This window comes from Choloepus didactylus, chromosome 8, assembly GCF_015220235.1.
Source record: "Choloepus didactylus isolate mChoDid1 chromosome 8, mChoDid1.pri, whole genome shotgun sequence".
Lineage (NCBI taxonomy): Eukaryota > Metazoa > Chordata > Mammalia > Pilosa > Megalonychidae > Choloepus > Choloepus didactylus.
Genome location: NC_051314.1, coordinates 127,921,142 through 127,944,915, shown reverse-complemented (window position 1 = coordinate 127,944,915; position 23,774 = coordinate 127,921,142). Strand labels below are relative to the sequence as shown.

The window sequence follows — 23,774 nt, the reverse complement described above, 5'->3', positions numbered from 1 at the left end:
CCGATGGCCGGCTAGGATTGGCGGAAGTCGTCTGGGCTAGGTGAGGTGAGGCGAGCCCGCAGTGTGGGGGGGCGGGCGGCGCGGCGTGGTGCCTGGGCAAGGGACGCCGAGCTGTGGTCCTTGCTTTGCCTCCCTCCGGACCCAAGGAGGATGACTCGCTTCGCTCTGACGGTTATCCGACAGTGAGTATTGCTGTCGCGGGGTGCCCTTCTTTCTTTCTGTTTGGGCGTGTGAAGTCCTCTTCCCGGTTGCTCAACCCTCGAAAAGGTTGGCTTGGACCGGGCTGTGTTCAAGGAGCTTTCTCCTGTGTCGTCCTGTCTCCTCCCATCGTCCCTTGAGAACCCCGAGTGAAGAAGGCAGGTCTTAAATATATCATTGTCAGTCCCATGTCCCAGGTATGGAGAGAGAGGACTAAAGGAGTAAATTATTCAGATTCCCAGCCAGTTGGTGGCAGAGCTAAAACCGAAGAAAGAAAACCTTGTCTCTTAGCATCTCTCTGTGCACCGTTTTTGTTGTCCTGCAGATTTCAAAGAATTTGCAGGATAGCTCGTCCTGGTTGATGTTTTTGCCGCTGGGTCGCTCTCCGTGTTAGCTGGTCCCTCTCATTTGCCAGGGCAATCAGTCCCACAGACACGTATTTGAGGTTGATTCCTCCCCTCCAGAGGTTACTTATCTGGAAGAGGAAAGAGGGCCTCCGCCCTCGTTTCCGCAGACCACATTCCCGAGTAAATATCTTTATTATCATAAACAGATTAGATAGAGCCAAACGCTGATATGTTTTCATAACTATCCTTTTCCTTCTAAATACTTACTTGCTGAGTCTTCGTGGGAATTGGAACTCAGGGTGGTTAAGAGCACCGATTTTGAAGCAATCAGAAGACAGACCTGGGTTGCCTGCAATCTCGGCTCCAGTTAAGCTCCTTGTAATCTTTTCGACTTCAGTTTCCTGATCTATAAAATGGGGATGACGCTAGTATCCACTTCATTGGGTTATTCTGAGAATTAAATGAGAAAAGGTAAAGAGTACAGTACAGTGGAAGTGAAGAAGTACAGAAAGGATTAAGTAACTTCCGTTTCTGTGAAGTCTGCTCTAATAAAAATGCAGTTAGTCCTCACGTATGTATGTATAGTTTATTAGATCAGCGTATTTGGGTAGATTCTGTCTGCCAGTGGACTGGGTTACATATCTAGATAAGACACTGCTTTTCTGTCTTCCTGGAGCTCACAAGGCACACTGATAAGATTGAATCGTGTCAAGCCAACTCTTCTGTCTTTTCTGTCCTATTCTTCATTTGTAGGAAGATAATCTTGGGATCATCTGAAGTTATCTTTGTAGAAGTTACAGGATTTAAAAGTTGAACTAGAAATCCTATTTTCCTCCATTTCTCTTCTCACCCACCAGTCCCCATTTTATACATTGCTTTGGGAGGATTCTTAACCTACCAAATTTAAGGTTGTAACAGCTAGCTAGTAGCAAAATGGACTAGAATCCCCCTTCTTCCAATGTTGCAGTGCTTTCTGGATGCCTTAACTCAGCCAGCACAGTCATATATAACCAAATATGTATAGAATAAAGTACCTTTTGAAAAATAAGGTGACCTCAATTTAGATCTGTAATTGACAATAATTAGATGAATGTAGATTTTATCCCCTCCATGCTTCTTAAAAAGGGCTTGATTTGTGGAGGCTCTCATAGGATTCTTTTAAAAAATAATTCTTAATAAGTTATCAATATGTGCCAGACACTGTTCTAAATAGCTCCTGACAGTGATCCAGTGAGGTAAGAACTGATACCCCCAATTCACAGGTAAGAATTCAGATGCATGGAAGTCATGTACTTGTTTGAAGTCACATGGCAAATTGGGAAGGCAGGAGCTGTAACCTGTCTCTTAACCACTGTTCTCTTCTACCTCCTACTTTACTGTGTCAAAACCTAGTATTTGTACAACTGCTTGAATATCCCCAACCATTTTAGAGGCTTATTTTAATTTCTTCTAATATAATTGTAAAGATTGATAACAATTATTTCTTTTATTCTGTTTTATATGTGGGTAAGTGGAGTACAAATGTTGAACTAATTCCTAGGGCTGGGATTAGTTGCTTTCCCACCGGGACCCACCCGCTGCTCTCATTCAGAATTCTCAAGGCTAAAAATTGGTGATCCTTTCCAGAAAATAACTGATTCCAGATTTGATCGATAATCACCATGGTTAAATATAACGACTGTTAAAGGAACTGGCAAAATTGGATATTTTAGCATACTATCAGGAATAGGAACTTGAGATTTCTTTTACCTAATTCTGTATAACTAAGAGGGTTAAGTGCTTTGAAACTGATGGTGTGGTCAATCTGTTTTTAAAAGTTGAACAGTTTTATTGAACAGTGCCTTTCCAGATGATGCAAGACAAATTTTTGGAATGATTCCATTAAGTTCTGCCCAAACCTCATGAATCTGATGCTCTTACTATGTGTGTGATTATCTGTTCGGCACACTTGGAAGGGAAAGTAACCACATGAATTTCAAACATGAATCAGTTTGAACAGAATGCCCAAGGTTTCACAGTTTAAGTTTACTATTACTATGAAACTGTAAGTTCTCTTGATCTTGTAACACAGCATTATTGAAAAATCCAACATGTAGGCTTAAATTGCCATGACCTAAGCAACACAAGGAAGGCCCTGGTATTCCTTGAAATGTTATTCATAGGTGTTTACAGCCACTCGCAGAACCATCCATTTCATTTCCGTTTGTAACCAGCTCTTAAAACTTTAGAATTTTTTACAAACTAAATTTAACATAGTTTTTATAGTTCAAAGGTGATGAATTAGTAAAGTTATTAATAGCAAAGTTGGTTTTCTTTTTCTTACTTTTTACTCTATTGATTGGCAGATACTTTTTGTTGAATGTTAATCCTTGTTCTGGACATTAATAAAGCAAAGTAATATTAGATCATCTGTAATTTGGTATTTTTATGAAGATAAATGTAATTGTTATTTGATTTAATTGATTGGAGAGAGCCTTTACAATTAGGAGTAAAGTATATATAAACATAAATATATGAGTTGTGAATTTTACAAGTTTTTTTTCACTCTCAAACCATCTAGTGAGTCTCCCTGCCGTCAACCCTTGAAATCTATATTTTCAAATGAATTAATTGATGTAGAAGAACCAGGATTCAGCTGTGATTAAGTATCAGGCTTTACGTTTTCGTGAAAATTAAATCATATCTATTCTGAAAGCTTGCCCATGATTTGTATCTCTTTTTGTGGCAAACTATTTGTCTGTTGAATTTGAATTGTTTAAAAGGATATGACCGGGAAATTAAGCTTTCTATATAATTTTTAAAGAAGTTCCAAGGAATAAAAATCCACCAAATAAAATATCGTTTAATCTGCAAAATGAATGATATCTATTTGTAGAATCTATAAATGGCTGGTCATAAGACTTAGCTTCCTGGCCTTAAGTTTGTATTCTTGCAGAGTCAGGTGTTCTGTTTTGGAAATGGATGACACAGCAGATTTTGGAAATAAGTGGTGCTGCTCTGACTTCTTCAAGGGGTATTCCTTTGAACTTTCTCACCCCCCTCCACCTTCTCTGCCATTATTGCAAGCCAAGCTTTGGTTAAGGGAAGTGAATTAATAGTAAAACTATTTTAGCCATCTACTTTTCTTTCCTCTCACCCAAAGGAACTAATTTGAAATAGTTGCTTCAGGGATTTATGTAGAGCTCTCATTAAAGCTGACAAAAGATGTAAGACTAAATATTTATCGAAGTTTGGGGAAAAATTGTACTTCTGGATTCCTACTCTGTAGTATTTGTAGAGTGATTTGAAGGCAAAAATGTCCTCTAGAAGGTAAAAGTGAATACCAGTGATTATTAATAGTACAGTAATGTTTGCAGTAGTCTTTATGGACTTGTGGCTAAATGGAATCCTTCTTCATATCCTAGCTATTTATTTTTCCTTTCTCTGAAAATCATTAGATGGTGGGGCAGCGCCTTTACAAAACTATCAAATTTTTGATTGGTTGGAATTTTGACAGTACAGTCTTTTATTTTTATCTGAATCTTTTATCAAACCCATCTTGAGCTAAACTTTTCAGCAAGCATGCAAAAAAAAAAAAAAAAAAAATCTTCTCTGCCAAACATGTGCAATATGAAAAGACCTGGACTTTTTGTTGGCTCTTGCATGATTTGGGGGCCAACAAAATGATTAAATTTCCCTTCATCCTTGACTTTACATTTATAATAAGCAAGAATGCTTGTGATCCAAATAAAGTAAGTAAAACTTTTTGAGATCTCTGTATGAAGGTTATTTTGTAAAGGCAAGGCAGTGAGGGGTCATTGGGTTTTGCCAAAAATTGAGTTGGCTACAAAGCCACTATCTAAAGAGGATGGTAAATGTATTTAAAAAGCAGTTCCTCAGCAAGATTATAAGGCTGAGACAGGATGGGAACCTAACATAGAGGAGTGGTTTTCTGTGTTAGAAGCGACAGGGCCCCTATCATTGCCCTGGATGGTGTGTCGCCATCTCTGAATGGCAGAGGTTAGTATCCTCCACATCTATTTCATAGGTTTCCGAATGAGTCTCAGAGTGTAAGAAATGTCTTATTAATATCCACAATGACAATGTCACATCAGTGGTGCTAGTTTTTGTGAAGGCCTAAACAGTTCTGTGGAATTTTATTTATTTATCATATCTTCTTTTTAAAGTTAGTACATCCACATATTTAGAAATCAAAACAGTTCTCCCTAGCCCCTCTGTCCTCCTTCCCCCAAGCCATAGGTGAGCACTTTTATTAGTTTCTTGTGTATCCTTCTGGTGTTCATTTGTGAAGATACACATATTCATTCTTACTTCCCTCTTTCCTAAAAAGGTAGCATGCTTTTTATCTTGCTTTGCACCTTCCTTTTTCTACTTGATAATATATCTTATTGATCTTTCCATATCTTTACACCCAGTCTCTCCCTTTAAATTACACAGGCGACATTCCAACATTTTCACAATGTAAAGAATTGTATTTAGAATTGGCAGAAACATACACCTAATATAATACTTTATCACAACATCTGGCACAGGGCGCTTCTAGAAATTAGAAATATAGAATATGTATGATAGAATAGTGCACTCACAAGTGTATATTCCAAGAAATAAAGAAAAAGCTAAGAGTAAATAACTCTCAAAATGAGTGTTGTGTATTTTCCTTTCTCATTTGTATTATTTTTTAGTTGTTCCTTCAGTCACCAAGTTATTTGATAGTTTCTGAATAGTGTTTACCCTTGGTGATATCTTCATCCCCCTCTGTTGTCCACACTGACAAAACACAGCATTCTAGAAACAGCAAGGCATTCCCTTCCTCTGTTATTTGTAAGCTGATGTGAGGTAGATGAACACCTTCTGAAGCTTTATGCATACTCTGTTTCCTTTCCTTGCTGCAACAAGAAAAGCCTTTTCTTTTAACCTGGCTGCCTTTGAAGAAGTGACTCATCTTCATGGCCTCTAAAGATGCACAGAATCAGAGAGGTAGAAGTCTGCCTGGTTTTCTTCCCAGTGCTCTAGAACCAGATCAAAGCCTTCATACTTCACCTTCCAATCCAGGGAACCAAGTATGGCAGCCAGGTCTCTCTCCACCAGGCACTTTCGTGCCAACAGTGAGTCTCCCTCCTGGTCTGGAGTATTTAAGCCAGTTAGACCTGATAATTATACTCCAGCGGGTGGAGCTTCTTGGAATGATAGTTGGCGCTGAGACCTCCAACAAATATGAGATTAAAAACAGTTTGGGACAAAGAATTTACTTTGCAGTGGAGGAAAGCATCTGCTTCAATCGTCCTTTCTATTCCACACTGCGATCTTGCACCCTGAGGATCACGGATAACTCAGGTCGAGAGGTGATTACAGTAAACAGGCCCTTGAGGTGTAACACATGCTGGTGCCCTTGCTACCTACAAGAGTTAGAAATCCAAGCCCCTCCTGGCACTGTAGTTGGTTATGTTGCACAGAAGTGGGATCCATTTCTGCCTAAATTTGCAATCCAAAATGCAAACAAAGAAGATATTTTGAAAATTGTTGGTCCTTGTGCAACATGTGGCTGTTTTGGTGATGTGGACTTTGAGGTGAAAACCATTAATGAAAAGCTTACAACTGGGAAGATTTCAAAGTACTGGTCAGGATTTGTGAACGATGTCTTCACAAATGCTGACAACTTTGGAATTCACATTCCTGCGGATCTAGATGTGACAGTCAAAGCAGCAGTGATTGGTGCTTGTTTCCTCTTTGTATGTATGTTCGTTGAGGGTGTGGGTGATTATTTTTCTCCTTCTCACTTGTCAATTACTATATACCCAATCTCGTTTTATATGGCTTTTAATCCCCAAAGAGTAACTTTTATGTATGGACGGCTAGTTTGGGACCAGCGTTCTTCAGAAATCACAGTTTAGGGGCCTGCATTTCTATTAGACCTCTCCATTGTGTCCTCCACTTATACTTCCTCAGAAACTGAGCAACCATTCTCTTTTCGACTTAAGTTTAGATTTTAGGCTTATTTGCCTTTCTAACTGAAAAATAAAATCAGGTAAACATATAAAAAAAAAATTACACAGGCACATTGCGTAATTACAGTAGTTTGTTTGTTAAGGTAACCAGTCCCCTGTTGATGGATGTTTGGGTTTTTTACAGTCATTTGCTATCAGATTTAATACTGTAGCAAATAGTTATTTAAATATGAATGAATGTAGGTATTCCCAGCAATGAGCTTGCTGGGTCAGAGGGTAAACAGATTTGTAGTGTTGACAGATACTGCCAGAACATCCTCCCTAGGCAGAGTCCAGTTACCAAGATTCTGTAATTTCCCAGGATTTTCTCCAGGCCCTGGGCATATGAGAGCGGTACAACCTCTGGCCCTGCCTTGGGGGATCTCCCAAGTAGACACAACTAAAAAGTCAATTAGAATACAGATGATAACTTAGGCAAAGTGCCTGGGTAAAACCGGAATGCAGAGTTGGGGCATTTATGGGGGTAGTAGGTGGGGCCCATGCCAGGGAGACCAGACTACCTAAAAAAACGGGCATGAGAATGTATTAGCCAGGTGCTGGGGGTAAGGCTCCAGGCAGACACCTAAGTTTGTGATTTCTGATGCTAATGAATTTCCTTTCTGGGGTCTGAGTAAATCCAGATTTTAAGAAAAACTGGTGCTTCACTGAAAAACAAATCAGGAGTGATCAGCCTCCGTAGTAATCAGGGAAACGCAAATTTAAATCCCAATGAGATAAACTACTCACCTCCCAGACCGGCACAAACTGAAAATTCCTGCATTAAGTATTGGTGAGGACATGGAAAACTGTAAGTGAGAGTGAACTGGTAGAACCACTTTGGCATTATCTAATAAAGCTGAATATTCGCATACTCTGTTGTCCAGTAGGTAGAGATACCCTAGGCAGGGCTCAGCAGACATTTAAAAAACCAGAGAGTAAATAATTGAGCCTTTGCAGACTGACGGGTCTCTGTGTCAACTGCTCAGTTCCACTCTTAAAGGAAAGCAGCCATAAACAACATGACAACAAATGGGTGTGGTTGTGTTCCAATGGAACTTTGTTTAAAAGAGCAGTTTTTTGCCAATCCCTGCCTAGAGCAGTGGTTCTCAAACTTGAATGCACCTCAGAATCACCTGTCAGGCTGGTTAAAACACAGGTAGGCTGGGTCTTGACTCCTGAGTGGCTGATTCAGTAGGTCTGGTGCATTTCGAACAAGTTCTCAGGTGGATGTTGATGCTGCTGGTCAGAGAACAGACTTTGAGATCGCCTGCCCTAGAGAACCCAGTGTACTCAGTACCGTGATATTCATAGCAGCATAGCCCCAAACTGGAAACAATCTAAATATCTATCAACAATAGAACAGGTACCTTGTGGTATATTCTTATAGTGGAGTATTGCACGGTAATGAGAATGAAAGGGGTGCGTTTCAGCCACACTCAGCAACATCGATGCATCTCCCAAACACATTGGTGAATAAAAGACATGGAAGACCACGTATAGTAAGATTGAATTCATTATGAAGTTCAACAATGGGCAAAACTAATCTATATTTTGCCTGAGTGGGAAAACCACATAAAGAAAGGTAAGGAAATGAGCATCCAAATGTCCAGGTGTATTGGATGGCCCTGGAGTTGGGAGGACATTGGGATGGGGAAATGGGGGGTACTTCAAGGAGTCCAGCAGTGATTTACTTCTTGACTTGGGTTATTACATGAGTGTTGGCTTTATAGTTATGCTATTTGTTTATTTTTTGTACCTTATTTCAGTTTTCAAAAGTTTAAAAAATGCATTAAGCTAAATAGTATTTATTCATTAAATCTCCAGAGAATCAAGAGCTTGACTGTGCTGTTTACACTGTAGGTGTGGGGCAGTGAATCCTTACACTAACTCTTGGTTTATTTTTCTGCCAGCAGTCAGCAGTGGTCCTTCCCAACTCTCCAACAGCCTGACCCCCTAAACTTGGCCCCTTGTCTCCCAGCCACTCCCCAACAATTAAAGGATGGATACCCTAGTGTTTTTGTTGTTGTTTTGTTTTGTTTTGCTCAAACTCTATTTGATTACCAGAAGAACTGTGTGAGGTAGGTAATGCAGGTTTCATTATTTTGCTCTTACACATCTAGAGTCTCAGACTGAGAAATGGCTCAGTAAAACTGAATGACTACTGTAAAGTTACACAGCTGATAATTTGAGGGGGGCTTTCCATTAGGTCCGCCAATTCCCTTTCACTGTTCTCTGGGTTACTTAGTCCAGTCATTCGAGGCTTGGACCCTCTTCAGAGTGTCGCCACAAGTAGTTAACTGAGCTATTGCAGTACTCTTAATCAGGAAACTTCCTCCCTCCAAAGACAGTTCCTTTCATTTCTGTAAAGGTTTGTCCGAAAATAACTAAAAGCCAAGCAGTGTTCTGAATGCTTTGCCTATGTTAACTCAATTATTACAAGAGTCCTAAGATGTTGTTCCATTTTACAGACAAGGAAACAGGTAATTGAGCTTAACCCAGCTCATGAATGTAGAGCCAAAGTCCAGTTTACTGTGATGTAGTTTACTCTAATTGATTTTCACCTCTCCTTAATATAGAAGGATACAAACGTGTGCTGTAGATATTTGATTTCAAATGAGGAAATGATTTGATCTGAAGAACTGCTTACCCACCATTCCTAATTCTCTGTTCACTGGCTCTTTTGCATCTGTTTCCCCACTGCCTAGCACTGTACTTAGCACATGATAAGAGTTCAAAAAAGTTTCACCTGAATTCTCCTTGATGGCTTTTAGGTATTTAATGATTGCTTTTATCATGGGTCTACCCTGCCACACAGTCTTGCCTGTGTACCCCTTCCCAGCCTCAAGTGCCCCAGTTACTTCTTGACAAAGTTTCCAGTTCTTGTACCCTTCTGGTTGTTTCAAGGTTGTGTAAGTTTGCTTTGCTTTGTTTTGTTTTGGCTCTAAAGCAAAAAAGCATAGTGCCTAAACCTCAGTCCTCCAGAGAGTGGTCTGCAGGATGTTTTTCAGTACTACAAAATCTAACAGCTTAAGAAGATCTAGGTACTAGGAGAAGGCGAGGAATTCTGAACTTCTTTCACTTGCTTATTTGTCCAGCAACAAACAGATGACTTTCATGTTTTGGTCCTGCTGCCTGTGAAAGTAGTTTATTTATTTTAATAAGATTATTTATCAACCAAATATGCATATCTATACACACATACATATATATTTGTGTGTGTATATATATAAAATTTTTTATCAGGCTTTTCCACCTATAATGGACTTAAAATTGATTCCTGAGCTATACATTTTAATTTTAGACAGTTTGAAATTCCTAGATCATCAGTTAGGTACATTAGAGTAGACCATTCCAGATACTGGTTTAGAATAAATTGTTTTTTATGGGTTCGCTGTGAAATATGTTAAAGGCTCATATATTTTTATGAGTATCAGTTTTTTGTCTTAGTAAGAATTTTCTGATTTTGTTTCTCATTGCAAAATAATTTGATAATGAAGGGTTTTTTTTCCTCCTCTATTTTAGTGGAGAAACAAGACTTAACAAGGAGAAAGTACTTCAAGGTTGGTATAATAGTTATTAGCTCTCTGCTTTAGCTTTAATATGATAGGTGATTAATCAGATTTGGTGGGTTGGGGTGGATTAGGGCGGCACTGTATTGTGAATTGAAGTTAAGGAATTAAATCATCTTAATATGATCAGAGCAATAGGTAAGCAAGAAGAATGAATGTCTTTTAAGTGCACTGGATATAAAGAACAGTTCTCCAAATTGTTCACGCATGGCTTCAAAGTGGCCCAATTAGCTAATTAAATAGGTATATTGGGTCTAGGTGTCTTAAAATATATATACTGCCTGGATTTAAGTTTGATTTCATATTTGGAAGCATAAAGTCTATTGACCGGTGTTATAGTATTTTTCTGCTAAGATAGTTGCTTTAATTTTAGAAGCAAGAAAGAAGAGTAGAAAGACAGCTCCTCTTCTCCCAGGTGGTTGTTACTTTATTCTGAACAGATTCTTCCTCCTTTGTCCTCTTAACTGGGGCTCAGATCTTTTGAGCTCCCCATAATCCAGCTAGTCTAGCCTTTTCAGAATATTTTGGGTGAACTTTTGTCTAGATGCTACTTCTGTGCTGTGATTATAGAAGCATTTAGTTTTATTTTTTTGGTTAGGGACTTCTGGGGTTTTCAGAAACTAATTTTCTTGTTCAGTGCGCCTGACTCCCTCTTCTGGAAACTAGTCTTGTAATTAAATCCTTCTTTGTTTATAAACGATGTGTACCCCACCCAAATTATCCTTTGGTCTAAGTCCCTAACCACCTTGTCCTTTAGTGCTGCTCATTTGCCTTATTTCATTAGAAGTTGATGATGGAACGCAAATAAAAGTTTTCATTCTAGATTACGGAAAAAGCTTAAGATACATGAATTCTCATCATCATCTAACTCCATTAGGTAAACATTGTTTTGAGAAATATTCGAATACTTGAGGCTTTATAGAATTACAGGTTAATTTTACTTGCTATGCATTCTTTGAAATGTTATATGAGAAACCGCACAAGGAGGTGTTTCATTAAAATATGTGATTTAATTTGCGCCCTGTGTGTATTTTTTTGAATGTCGTTGTTCCTCCTCTTAACACCATAGGACAAGGAATAGATGAGCCTCTTTCAGAAACTGGATTTAAGCAAGCAGCCGCCGTTGGCATATATCTTAAAAATGTCAAGTTTTCTCATGCTTTCTCTAGTGATCTCACGAGGACTAAGCAGGTAAGTTTAGAGTCAAGGTTAAGGCAGAAGGGCCAAAAGTCTCAAGACTGTGTAACCTTGAAAAATCTACTAGTAGAGTGTGTGAGTGTGTAAAGAATTAAATCACAGAGAGACAGCACCCCCAGTTGCTGTCTCCCAGAACTTATTCATCTTCTTTTTATTATACTTTTGTACTTTATTTTAGTTTGGTAATTTAACAATTAGAGTAGCTTTGGAAAAAAATGTCTAACAAGAATACAAAGAATGTATCGTGAGGGAGAGCCAGCAGAAACAACAGATAGGAGAATGTAACATTCAAAGACTTCAGATATTGGAATTAACAGACAGAGTAAAAAGCATCTGTACTGATATATTGAAGAAATAAAAGCATGGTTGAAATAGCCTTAGGGAACAGAGTACTGTAAAAATGGCCCCAGGATTTAAAAAAGAACCAAACAACTAATAAAAGTTTACACTACAATGTTGAAATTAAAAGCTCAGTGGATGGAAACTTTTTTGACCAACCATGAGAGGGAGTAACAGGGTTGGGACTTGGTTTCCCCCACTGATTAACTGGAAAGCAAAACAAAATATGTGAAAGAACTGTTCTTGGTTCAGGCAGTACAGAACCATGATCCCTGAATAAGGGACTCAAATGAGATTGAGCTCTAAGAGTCTCCTGATTTTCTGGTTGAAGCACTTCCAGACTCTGGAAGGGAAAGTCGAATGGAGCCTAGTGAACTGGGGAGACAGAACTTGGAATTTGGAGAGGCTAAGAGGACTAAAATTTGTAGGGCTGAATAATGTAAGAGGGAGCCTCATAGAAAGAACTCCAGAAACATGTCCAGGAGTCCCGTAAATCGTTGGTGGAATATTAATCTGCACATGCATAGGGTGAAATTGCATGAGGCCAGGAAAAAATCTGTATGATCTTGAGTTGGGCAAAGATTTCTTAAAATAAGCAAAGTATGAACCATTAAAGAAATAATTTAACAACTCTGTTCTTTGAAGGATACCATTAAGAAAATGAGAAGGCAAGCCACAGCCTGGAAGAAAGTTATAAATATTTATAACATTATAAGATACTGTATGCATCATACATGCACACACTGACTAAGGACTTGCATCCAGATAGATAAAGAATTCTTTCATTGCAGTAACTGACAAACTCCCCGACCTGAACATGGACAAAAGATTTGATCAGGCACTTCACGAAAGATGTATGGAAGGCTAATAAACACATGAAAAGATGCTCAGCATCATTAATCATTAGGGAAAGGCAAATTAAAACCACAGTGAGTTACTACTATATTCACGTTTGAATGGCTAACAGTAAAAAGCCAAGTGTTTAGGAAAAGGAACAGTTAGAACTCAGACATTGCTGTTGAGCATATAAATGGAACAGCCACTTTCAATACCAATTTGACAGTTAAATATATACATGCTGAATGGTACAACAATTTCAATCCTAGGGATTTGTCCAAGAAAAATATGAACATATGTACACAGAAAGACTTAACACACAATTGATTATAGCAGCTTTATTTGTAACAGCCAGAGACTAGAAACAACCCATGTGTTCATCAGTAGATGCATGGATAAATGAACTATATAGTATAGTCATACAATGGAATAGAACCCAGACTGAACTGTTGATACATACAGCAAACATGCAGAGTCTCAGAAACAGGAAAAAGACAGACAGAAAAGAATTCATGCTGTATGATTACATTTATAGGAAACTCTGGAAAAGACAAGTCTAATCTATGTTTAGTTGTATAAAGCAAACCAATGGTTGCCTGGGGCCAGAGGTGGGAGGGATTGACTGACAAGGGCACAAAGAAATCTTTAGGGGTGAGGGAATTCTTCCATATCTTGACTTTGGTGATGCTTCCATGGGTATACGTTTGTCAAAACTCAAACTGTACACTTAAAAGAGGCTTATTTTATTGTTCTAAATTATAGTTCAATAAAGTTGATTTAAAAATGAGGAAAAAGTTAAAAGCAAAAAACACAAACCTCCATGGATATACTAAATTACAGATTAGATACAGCTGAAACAATCATTAGTTTATATCTTATATAATAATTCAAATGCAGCCCAGTGTTATAAATATAAAACAGAGTTTATGATGAGTAGTTATAAATGTTGAAAAGGAGGTATAGAGAGAGAGAATGGGGAAGAGGTGATGAATTCAACAAGGTCACTGCTGATAAGACCAATTCTCAGACCTGGAAGGTGTAATAAAGCCCAATCAAGATAAAAAAAACAAGAAATCCACACTTACAAACTCCAAAGTAAAAAGAAGTGTCATCCACCAAGGACCAATAAATAGGCTATTAGAAGATTTGTCAATATCAACAGTAATTTCTTTAATTTTCTGTGAGATAGTAAGGAATAACCTAGAATTTTGTACCCAGCAAAGCTATTTTTGTAGGGTATAGCTGAAATGAAGACATTTCAGACAAACAGGCTCTAAGGTAACTTTTCAAGGATAGTTGAAGAAGGAAAATAACTCTGGAAGGAAGGTATGAAGAATGGTAGCAAAGAAATGGGTAAAGGTGTTGGTAAATTTAAACAAATATTAACAATATAAAACAATAATGGTTATAATGTTTAATTTGGTACTATGGGGGAGGGTGTGTGTCAAAAAAAAAAGGCAAATCCTCATCTTAAATTGTTTTATAGTTTTACAGATATGATGTCTGGTGTCAGTCAAAAATAACCAGGCACAGGAGGAGAGAAGGAAACAATATGAGCAAAAGTAAGAGAACAGAAACAGACCCAGGAGCTATCTGATAACTGGAGCTATTAGATACAGACTTTAAAATGAGTATTTTATACATTAAGACATTATTGAAAATTTCAGCAGAGAACTGGAAACTATAAATAAGAACTAACTGCAAGATCTATTACTAAAAACTATAATACTGAAATTACTTTAGTAAATGGGTTTAATAGCAGATTAGACATAGCTGAATGGAGAATAAATGAACTGGAACAGGGGTCGGCAAACCTTTTCAGTAAAGCGCCAGATAGTAAATATTTTGCAGGCCACGTGGTCTCTGTCACAGCTGCTCGACTCTGCTGTTGTAGGGTGAAAGCTGCCAGAGACCATAGGTAAATAATGGCGTGGCTGTGTTCCAGTAACACTTCATTTACAAAAGCACGGAATGGTCTGGATTTGGCCCACAGGCCTTAGTTTGCTGACCCCTGAAGGAGAAGAGAAGTTAGAGAAGATCAGAACGAGGCATGCCAAGAAAAGAGGATGAACATTACAGGGGAAAGGCAACTTCTGCAAAGGAAAGTTATTTCTAGTTCTTTTCTGTTCACTAAGATGATGTACTATCTTAACCTTTTGGCCAGAATAATGATTACTTTTATGAGAGAAGAAACACTTGTCTTCAATTTTCAGACCATGCATGGCATTTTGGAGAAAAGCAAGTTGTGCAATAATATGACAGTAAAGTATGATTCGAGACTTCGAGAAAGGGTAAGTAACTTATTTACAGATTGTTCTTCACCTGAAATTATCAGTAAGCCACCTCAGTTAACACATGGCTAAAAATTAAATGCATTCCTATTAGGGATTTAGAATCAGCCAGCATGATAAGATTTTACTCTGTTATTAGCAATGCTACATACTCTCCTGTACAGGATCTTATTTAACTATTAAAGTTATGTAAGTATCTTAAATTGTGAAATCAAGACATACGTGCAAGAACTTAGCACAGAAGAGTTTATAGTAAAAGTGAAAAGTTCCCTCTTTTCTTCCAATCCTACTCCCCAATTTTAAGCATGAATAGTTTTTCTTATGTCCATTTTTATATACCAGAAATGAATCTTCCTGAAGCTGGGATTTAGCTAAAGCCAAACAGCTGTTTCAGATTTGAAGTTTGAACCCAAGTCTCTTCCTAGAGCAATATTTTTATTATACCCTGTAATACTGACCCAGAAGCTGGTCAGGTTCCTTGCCTGCTCTGTGATTTCTTCAGTACCTGGATGGAAATGAAACAGAATGGCTAGGCCATTTTAAAAGAAATGCTTTTTGTAACTCTCTTGCATTCTCTGTTATTGTTCAGTAATATATACACTAGCGCTCCAGCATAAATGCTGCTTGGAAAGCCTCACTCTCTGCCTGCAAACCAGTGCTCACATGTTGCTAAACAAAAGTGCCCTTGGCTCAGTTGACCATTGAGTAGCCAATGACCACATAAGAGGGGACAGCCTTATGCTTGCTTGGGTACTTTCTCACTCTGTGCTCTTTCCCTAGGAACAGTTTCATTCTCTCCCAGACTTCGGTTAGTGGGCTGTTGATTCCCAGATATATAGTTTTAGCTTAGATCTCTTACCTCAGCTGCGCGCGTGCGCGCGCGCACACACACACACACTCAACCACTGTTGTAGTTTGCTAATGCTGCCAGAATGCAAAACACCAGAGATGGATTGGCTTTTATAAAAGGGGCTTTATTTGGTTACACAGTTACAGTCTTAAGGCCATAAAGTGTCCATGGTAGGTCAACAACAGTTGGATACCATCACTGGAGGATGGCCAATGGTGTCCGGAAAACCTCTGTTAGAAGGCATGTGGCTGGCGTGTGCTCCAAAGTTCTGGTTTCAAAATGGCTTTCTCCCAGGATGTTCCTCTCTGGGCTGCAGTTCCTCAAAAATGTCACTCTTGGTTGTACTTGGGGTATTTGTCCTCTCTTAGCTTCTCCAGAGCAAGAGTCTGCTTTCAACGACTGTCTTCAAACTGTCTCTCATCTGCAGCTCCTGTGCTTTCTTCAAAGTGTCCCTTTTGGCTGTAGCTCCTCTTCAAAATGACAGTCTCAGCTGTACTGAGTTCCTTCTGTTTGTCAGCTCATTTATATAACTCCAGTGATTTAATTTAGACCCACCCTGAATGGGTGGGGTAACATCTCCATGGAAATTATCCAATTAGAGTCATCCCCCACAGTTGGGTGCGGCGCATTTCCATGCAAACAACCTAATCCAAACATTTCAACTTAAACCCCACTAATATATGTGTGCCCCACAAAATTGCATCAAGGAATATGGCTTTTTCTGGGGGACATAATACATTCAAACCAGCACAACCACCTACCGCTTGTTTGTATGTCCCACAGCTACCTCCAAATCAGTGGAATGCACTGTCTTTCCTCTAACCTGCTTCTGCTTTACCCAGTTGCTCCAGGACATCCCAGAAAGGGGCTACAGTGCTGCAGCTGTCCACTTTCGGATGGTCCCTGCATATCGGGCAGAATCATCTGTAAACCAGGCCCAAGTTTTCTCTTCCTCAGTCAGCTGCTTGTAAGGAACTCCCCAAGACACCATCGTTGAGGGCCATGTGTATTTGGGCCACTTCCTCATGTAACTTGTGTCTTCAGGATCTGCTTGAGCCCTCTTTCATATATACCATTTCCGTTTTATGATGGAGTGCTGCTGTGCACGCCATGGCTTGGCGGGTCAGAGAACACTCAGATCAAAATAGGCATCTCAGGTCTCATGGTAACTTCGTGGTCCCTGGTTAAGTGTTCAGTCTCTTCTAAGGCCCAGCATCAGGTCAAAAGCTGTTTCTCAAAAGGAAAGTAGTTATCTGCAGAGGATGGCAAGGCTTTGCTTCAAAATCCTAATGGTGTCTGCACTGTGATTCTCCTTCAGGGGCCTGCCAAAGGCTCCAGACAGCACTTCTGTTTGCCACTGATACTTCCAGCACCATTGGATCTGCTGGATCATATGGCTTAAGTGGTAGAGCAGCTTGCATAGCAGCCTGGACCTGTTGCAAAGCCTCCTCTTCTTCCAGTCCCTTCTCAAAACTAGCAGCTTTTCTGGTCAATTTAATGGTGTAAAAATGGTTCCTTTTTAAATTTTCACATTGATTCCTAATGAGGTTATAAGAGTCCCCATGTTTCTTGGCTGTTTGTGTTTCTTCTGTGATTTGTGTGCCCGTTGTTAGGGCTGAATCTTAACAGTTCTAGAAAGCCCATGAGCTTTGAAGTTGCACAGATCTGAGTTTGAATTTTAGCTTTGCTAATTGTTGTGAAACTATAGACAAGTTTCTTCACCTCTTGAAAACTCAGCTTCCTCATTTATAAATATGGGGATGAACCTGTTTCATTGTGCTGTTAGAGGTCAGATGAGATCATGTGTGGGTGTCATGCAGCTGCCCAGCCTCTAGCTCTGGATTCTGTGCCCATCCTAGATTTGTCCAGTTAAACCCTGCCTTCTACTGAAGTTAGCCCAAACGAGTTATTCCATACAGCCCACGCTGACATCATGTCCAACTCAAGATTTCAACTGTATTTTTTAGGAGACTTGGACCTCTACTGAATATATTCCCAGTATCAGTTCAGAAGAAATTTTAATAAAGTTAGTGGGAGGAAACCAAGCTTTATCCTGTGGTGTTTGTTATAAATTTGCCATAAACATGTACTTCATTGTTGTATTGCATATTCATTCGAGGCACTTTTATCTATCGGACCATTGCAGAAATATGGGGTTGCAGAAGGCAAGGCGCTGACTGAGCTAAGGACATTGGCGAAAATAGCTGGGGAGGAATGCCCTACCTTCACCCCACCTGGAGGAGAGACGCTGGACCAGGTACGGAGCATCAGTACAAGGTACCACACTCACAGACTCGCCAGAGTCATGGAAGAGCTGAGATCGGGCTCGTTTTGTAAATTCGATGTTTCTAAATTTTAGCTAAAGCAGCTTGAACATTGGTTAGTTCATAAAACAGTGCTGTACGATATCATTTGTTTCCTTTTTAAGATATCCTATCTTTCTCGTTGACTGTACATTGGCAGTTATTACTGATAATGGATTTAAGGGAACATGTTATTAGATAGTACTTTTAAGAAAAATCTTTTTAACTATAAGGTAGTATCTTCAGCAGTAGTAGAAAAGTGAGTAGTCAGAAAAGTGTGTGGTGTGCTCAGGGAGGCTGAGGCAAGTCACCTGAGTGATGAAATCCTCAAGCCTCTCCTGCCACTTCAGCTATGTTGGCGATATCATCACTGCGGTTGCATATTTTTGGAGTATAATGCTTTTGAATTGCATTATTGGCAATTTCCCCCCTTATTCTTATTTTCATAATTTTCTTCTAAAGGCTTTATCTTACTTTACTAAGGAAAAGTTTTCTTTTGTTCTAACTACATTTAAGTCCCAGATGTAGTTTCCTGGTTAGCACTATTCTGTAAGTTTCTGTGTAGTTGCAGGTTTCCCTGACTCGACTAAGAATGCTTTGAAGACAGGAGTTAGGAATTCTATCTTATTCATCTTGTCCCCCATGAACTTTAATAGTTCCTGATTTGTGGGAGCTCTTAACTGTTGTCTGTGGAACTACTGAATAAAAAAGAAATATAGATTGAGATTTATTTGCTTATGTAGCACTTATGTCACCATATTGGAAAAAAATCAAATCAGATATGTTTTACATAAGCAGTGGGTCTACTCTATTACTCTAGAAATAATGAATATAGGCTGCAATTTAAGGTGTTTAGAAACGGATATCACCATTTCCCTTCATTCATTTTGTTTAGTTGTTAAAGTAATGTTTTTGACATCAGGATCTAAAACTCAAAATGGATAAATTCTCCCATATTATTTATTTATTTATTTCCCTATATTCTTATCAGAAGTTACAGAGAGGTTCTGTATAACTCAAAAAACCTCTCTATTCCTTCCAAGGCATGTGCCGTTTCTGAGTACTCATGCATATGTTTCTGGAGACAGATGCCCGGGGCATCTGCTTCTGATAAGTTGGTGGGGGCTTCAAATAGGAGTATAGGGCTTCAAGCAGGAAAGACTTAGCTCATAGCAACCCTATAATAGCCACCTGCTCAACATTTCTAAGAGGTAAGTTCCAAGGATCATACTGTATTAGCTTAAAGACACCTCAGGGCCAGCATTGTTGAAAGGAAAGTAGTGTCAGATATCAAAATGAGTGTACAGCGGCTGGACACTTCAGGGCACAGACGTCTCCTGTTGATATAGGCACTCTCCTGAGTATAGCGAGTCTGGGGCCTGAGAGTTGGGATGGGGTAGGGAATCTGGGTTTAGAGTTATGGACAATCTCAGAATGTTCTCTGAAATTCTCCGATGAGTTGTAAAAATAGTATCTGCTTATTTAAATGTTACCAAGTCAAGACAGAGTTTGGCAGGTTTTATCAAATGCTTAGCTTCTTGAAAGGTATCACAGACAAACCCTCATAAGCTAACTTCGTAAAGAATCTATTCAGCAAACATTCAGTAGACTTTGGTTAAATAAACAGGTTATATAAACATAATATCTAGCCCACTTTATGGAGATGTGTGTGGGAGATAAGTTAGAATTTGAAAGGTGTTGAGATTGCCCACCCCAGCCCCCAGAGGGTAGAATTATGGGAGTCTTTTATTGTGTTCATTTTTTTTTTCATATCAGCATGTGTTTCTGTAGCAAGTTTGTATTAGCTTCTGCAGTTGTAAGAAAGAAAAAAAAAGAGCCAATGGAAGACAATTCAGGAAGAAGAAAAAACAAATTCATAAGCTCCAAGAGGCAGGAGCCTGGCTTTGGTACCGGAGTCAGATATCTGTCCATCAGGCTACGGGTACATGGGGGTGGACACCCCAGGTTTCCCACTGGCCCTGTGTGAACTTAAGCACACTGCTCAGCTTCTTTGAACTTTGGCCTTGTCAATATGCAAAGTCAGAATAATACCTCACATGGTCATGAGGATTAAAGTGGATTATATACATATATATATGGCTTTGTCCCATAGTAGATGTTCAGTAAACAGTGGCTATTAATTTTTTAAAAAGGAATGATAAAACTCAATAAGTCAGAGTCATTCATGACACTCTCTTTGAGAACTTTCACTTTTTATTTCTTTCCTTATAGGTGAAAATGCGTGGAAAAGTCTTTTTTGAAAATCTTTGTCAGTTGATCCTGGAAGAAGCAGATCAAAAAGAACAGTTCTCACAAGGCGCACCAGGCAACTCTCTGGAAACTTCTTTAGCAGAAATATTTCCTTTAGCAAAAAACCTCAGATCCGAATTTAATTCCAACGGCAGTACTCCAGGATTAGCAGCCAGTGTCTTAGTTGTGAGTCATGGAGCTTACATGAGAAGCCTGTTTGATTATTTTCTGACTGACCTTAAGTGTTCCTTACCAGCAACTGTGAGCAAATCTGAGATTGCTTCAGTCAGTCCCAATACAGGGATTAGTCTCTTTATCATAAATCTGGAAGAAGGAAAAGAAGGTAAACCCACAGTTCAGTGTGTCTGTATGAACCTAAAGGAGCATCTAAACGGAGTGACTGAAACCCACTAAGTTTAGACCTACATCAAAATCTAACCGTTTTGAGCCTCTGAGGGAGAGAGTGCCTTTGGCCTTATTTATTTCTGTCCTCTGCTAGTGCTGATTTGCAAACAGTTAAATCAGCATTCTGTTATAGCAGGTTATAAAGTTTGAATGCAATCATAGCCACATAAGACACTAATGTAAAACCATTTAGAAATGACTTATTTGTTTGAGTTCAGTTGGCATGTTCCAGAGTGATTTTCCCATCCTGCCCAGTTCCCTCTCCGGATTGTAAATGGATGAAGGAACTCACTGTTGTAAGATGAGGGATTAATAACCTTGTTACTGTGTTTCTTTCCTTTTTTCTTACATTGATTTTTTTTTTACTGTCTGAAAATCTAGCCTGTTTATTGGCTCTTGGTAAGATACTGTATGCTTTTTACTATCTCAACCGGTGTTTGAGAGAAAAAACGGTTTATTCTGTAATTCCTACTGCATATTTATAGTGACAATGTTATTTAAAAAAAAAAAACTCTGTCCTTTAAATGAAAACCTTTTACTGTCATAATTTTATGTAAAGTAAAATGACACTAAAGGGTTTTTTTTTTTTTACAGGAATCAACTGTTGGAATTTTTTTGTAGTTGGTTTGGAATGTGGGTGAATGAAGGTTATGCTTTCAGGATGGTCTGGTGTGGAACAGAAGTTAAGGCATTGTTTGATTAATGAATTAAAGAAGGAGTCTCTGAGCAGGAGAAGATAGAAGAGCAACTCTTCTAAATGATTAGTCTAAGTTAGTCTATTTTGCAAAAGACAAGGTAGTGGAAGCTAAGAAAGCAAATAAATTTAGCTAAGAGAATAAAGGTGAAATATCCACTTACTTATCTAAACTATAAGCTGATGAACTTACAGTTTAAGGAAGGCTTTAGAGAAAATAAACAGTTAACAGCACCACTATACAGTAACCTCAGAATAAAAGAGGAGGCACAGTTGAAAATTTCAAGTGGTGCTGTGGTAACCAACTGGTTAAATTGTGGAACGTACAGATGAGTTTGCTGTTTCTTTCCACCAGATGGCGCTGGAAAAAAGTGATTTTGATTAACTTAATTTTGCCCAAAAGATTGGTCCCTCAAAAATCCTTATGTATAAATGGAGTTTGCTTTTAAGTTATCATGTTAATGAAAACTGAGAGTCTAGTCTTAAATGAGGATTAATACTAAAGTTGTCTGTTAAGGCTAAAGTCACATAGTCAACATTTATTTTGAGCATCATTTAAATCACATATGAAGTCCAATATTGAATGGTTTCTCAATGTGCCCAGTACCACCAGGATTTCCTGCCACTATTGAAACAGCTTGTGGTCGAGCACCAGAGGAAGTGAGTGAAAACTTGAAAGAATAACAGAAAAGGACAAACAATAGTAAATATCCACATTCCCACCATTCAGAAGTAATAATTGTTAAGATTTTGTTGTATTTGCTTTCCTTTTTCTATGAAGACATAGAATATTAAGATATAAAGTAAGTCCCCTTAACCAGTTCTTGCATTGAGTTCATGTATACTTTCATCTATTTTTTACATTTCACTTTGTATCCATAAGGAAACTATTTTTTTGTCGTTTGTAGAATGTACACAAATGTCATTGAGATGAATGTATTCTTTATTTTCACTTATAGTTTGGGGCTCTGTCTTTGTTGCTATGTATAGATCTAGTTAATTACTTATAACCACTGTAATCTATTGAATAAATATTAGCACATTTTATTTATTCTCTTATTAATGGATATTTAAGTATAGTTAGTATTTTCCTATAGAAACAATACTGCAGAGAATATCCTTTTGCATCTCTTCTGGTGCTGGGTCATACAAAAATGTGCATTTCCAGATTTTGTAACAGCCAAATGGCCCTTCAAAATGGCAGAACCCATTCTCAGTTTCTCTAGCAGTATTTCAAAGTTCCTGTTTTCCCACACCTATATCAACACTTGATAATGTGTAATTTTTTTGCTAATGTAAAGAGCAAAAAAATGGTCTCATTATTTTAGCTTTTCTGTGATTACTAATGAGTGGACTGTTTTTCACTATGTATAGTGATAGTTTGGATTTCCTCCCTGGTGAATCATTGGGATATATTCTTTGCCTGTTTTTATGTGGGGAAGTTTGATCTTTTCTTAGTGAGTTACAGGAGTAATTTGGATATTCTGGATGCCAGTCCTCTTCTGTATGTAATGCAAATATCTTCCAGTTTGTTACTTGTCTTTTAGTCCCATTTAGGATGCATTTTTTCATTTAAGTGTTTTCAATTTTTAAGTCAAACTATTTTGTCCTTTATGATTTATGGGAGAAGACAATAATATATAACATGTCAGGTTTCAGCCAGTGCTATTGAGAAACATAAAGCAGGGTAAGGGAAATAGACTGGAGGGAGGACACTGCTTCATTGAGGGTGAGCCGGGGAGGGCTCTGGGGTGATCTCCGAGTACTGAAGGAAGTGGGAGAGCTGTGCTGATCTCTGGGAGAAGAGTAGCCCATGTGGAAGCCGAGGACAGATGTGCGGGGGGGAGTGGGGAGAGTGGCAGGCAAGGAGGGAAGCAAGCTAAGATAATAGAGAAGCATGCAGTGGTGCATGGCTTTGTGGCCTATGGGAAGGACAGGTGTTTTTACTCTGAGTGTGATGGGAGGCTGCTGGACAACTTAGAGCAGAGGAGTGACAAGATCAGACTTATGTGGGGAGAAAAGACTGTCAGAACTGTAGGAGCAAAGGCTGGATGCAAGGAAGATGGAAGCAGGCTGCTGCGACACACAGAGGCACAAAGCTGGGAGATTGGCTGCAGCCAAGCCAGAGAGCCTCCAGCGGCTGACCAAGGAGCCTGGACACTGAATTGACAGGTGAACCTGAAGAAGAATCCTCATTCAATCCATGGGGCATCGTATCTCTTTCCATCTTTCTCAGTCTTTCAGGTCCTTCAATAGTTAAATCCTTTTCTTCGTAGTGTGTTGCCTGTCTTTGTTAGGTTCAGTGTTAGGCCCGGCAGGGGGACATATCCTGGTCCCTGTCCAGCCCATGGATGGGCAGTAGGTTCCAGTTCCAGACCTTGCCCTAAGGCTTACAACTTCAAGCACAGCCTGTAGCGTAGGCTACCTGCCCACCTGTTAATGTCATGTCTGTCCCCCACCCACTCATTTTCATGCTTTTTCATATGGATATCCAGCTGTTTGAGCAGCAT

The 23,774-nt window shown here is 38.9% G+C and overlaps 2 protein-coding genes across 3 annotated transcripts; both read left to right on the top strand.

The window, feature by feature from the left end:
- The first annotated feature begins 48 nt into the window (after window positions 1-48).
- On the top strand, window positions 49-23,100 carry TIGAR (TP53 induced glycolysis regulatory phosphatase). Of its 2 annotated transcripts, none has more exons than XM_037846255.1 (6): window positions 49-182; window positions 10,052-10,089; window positions 11,168-11,289; window positions 14,685-14,762; window positions 17,759-17,869; window positions 20,148-23,100. In XM_037846255.1, the coding sequence occupies exons 1-6, from the start codon at window positions 151-153 to the stop codon at window positions 20,577-20,579; spliced, it is 813 nt and encodes a 270-aa protein (XP_037702183.1). In that variant the 5' UTR covers window positions 49-150; the 3' UTR covers window positions 20,580-23,100. The 2 variants fall into 2 exon arrangements, with proteins under 2 accessions (XP_037702183.1, XP_037702182.1); XM_037846254.1 differs by having other exon boundaries at window positions 17,732-17,869.
- On the top strand, window positions 78-8,165 carry LOC119541902 (phospholipid scramblase family member 5-like). Its single transcript, XM_037846253.1, has one exon. It carries the CDS (start codon window positions 5,492-5,494, stop codon window positions 6,434-6,436), a length of 945 nt encoding a protein of 314 aa, XP_037702181.1. The 5' UTR covers window positions 78-5,491; the 3' UTR covers window positions 6,437-8,165.
- Window positions 23,101-23,774: the final 674 nt, after the last annotated feature.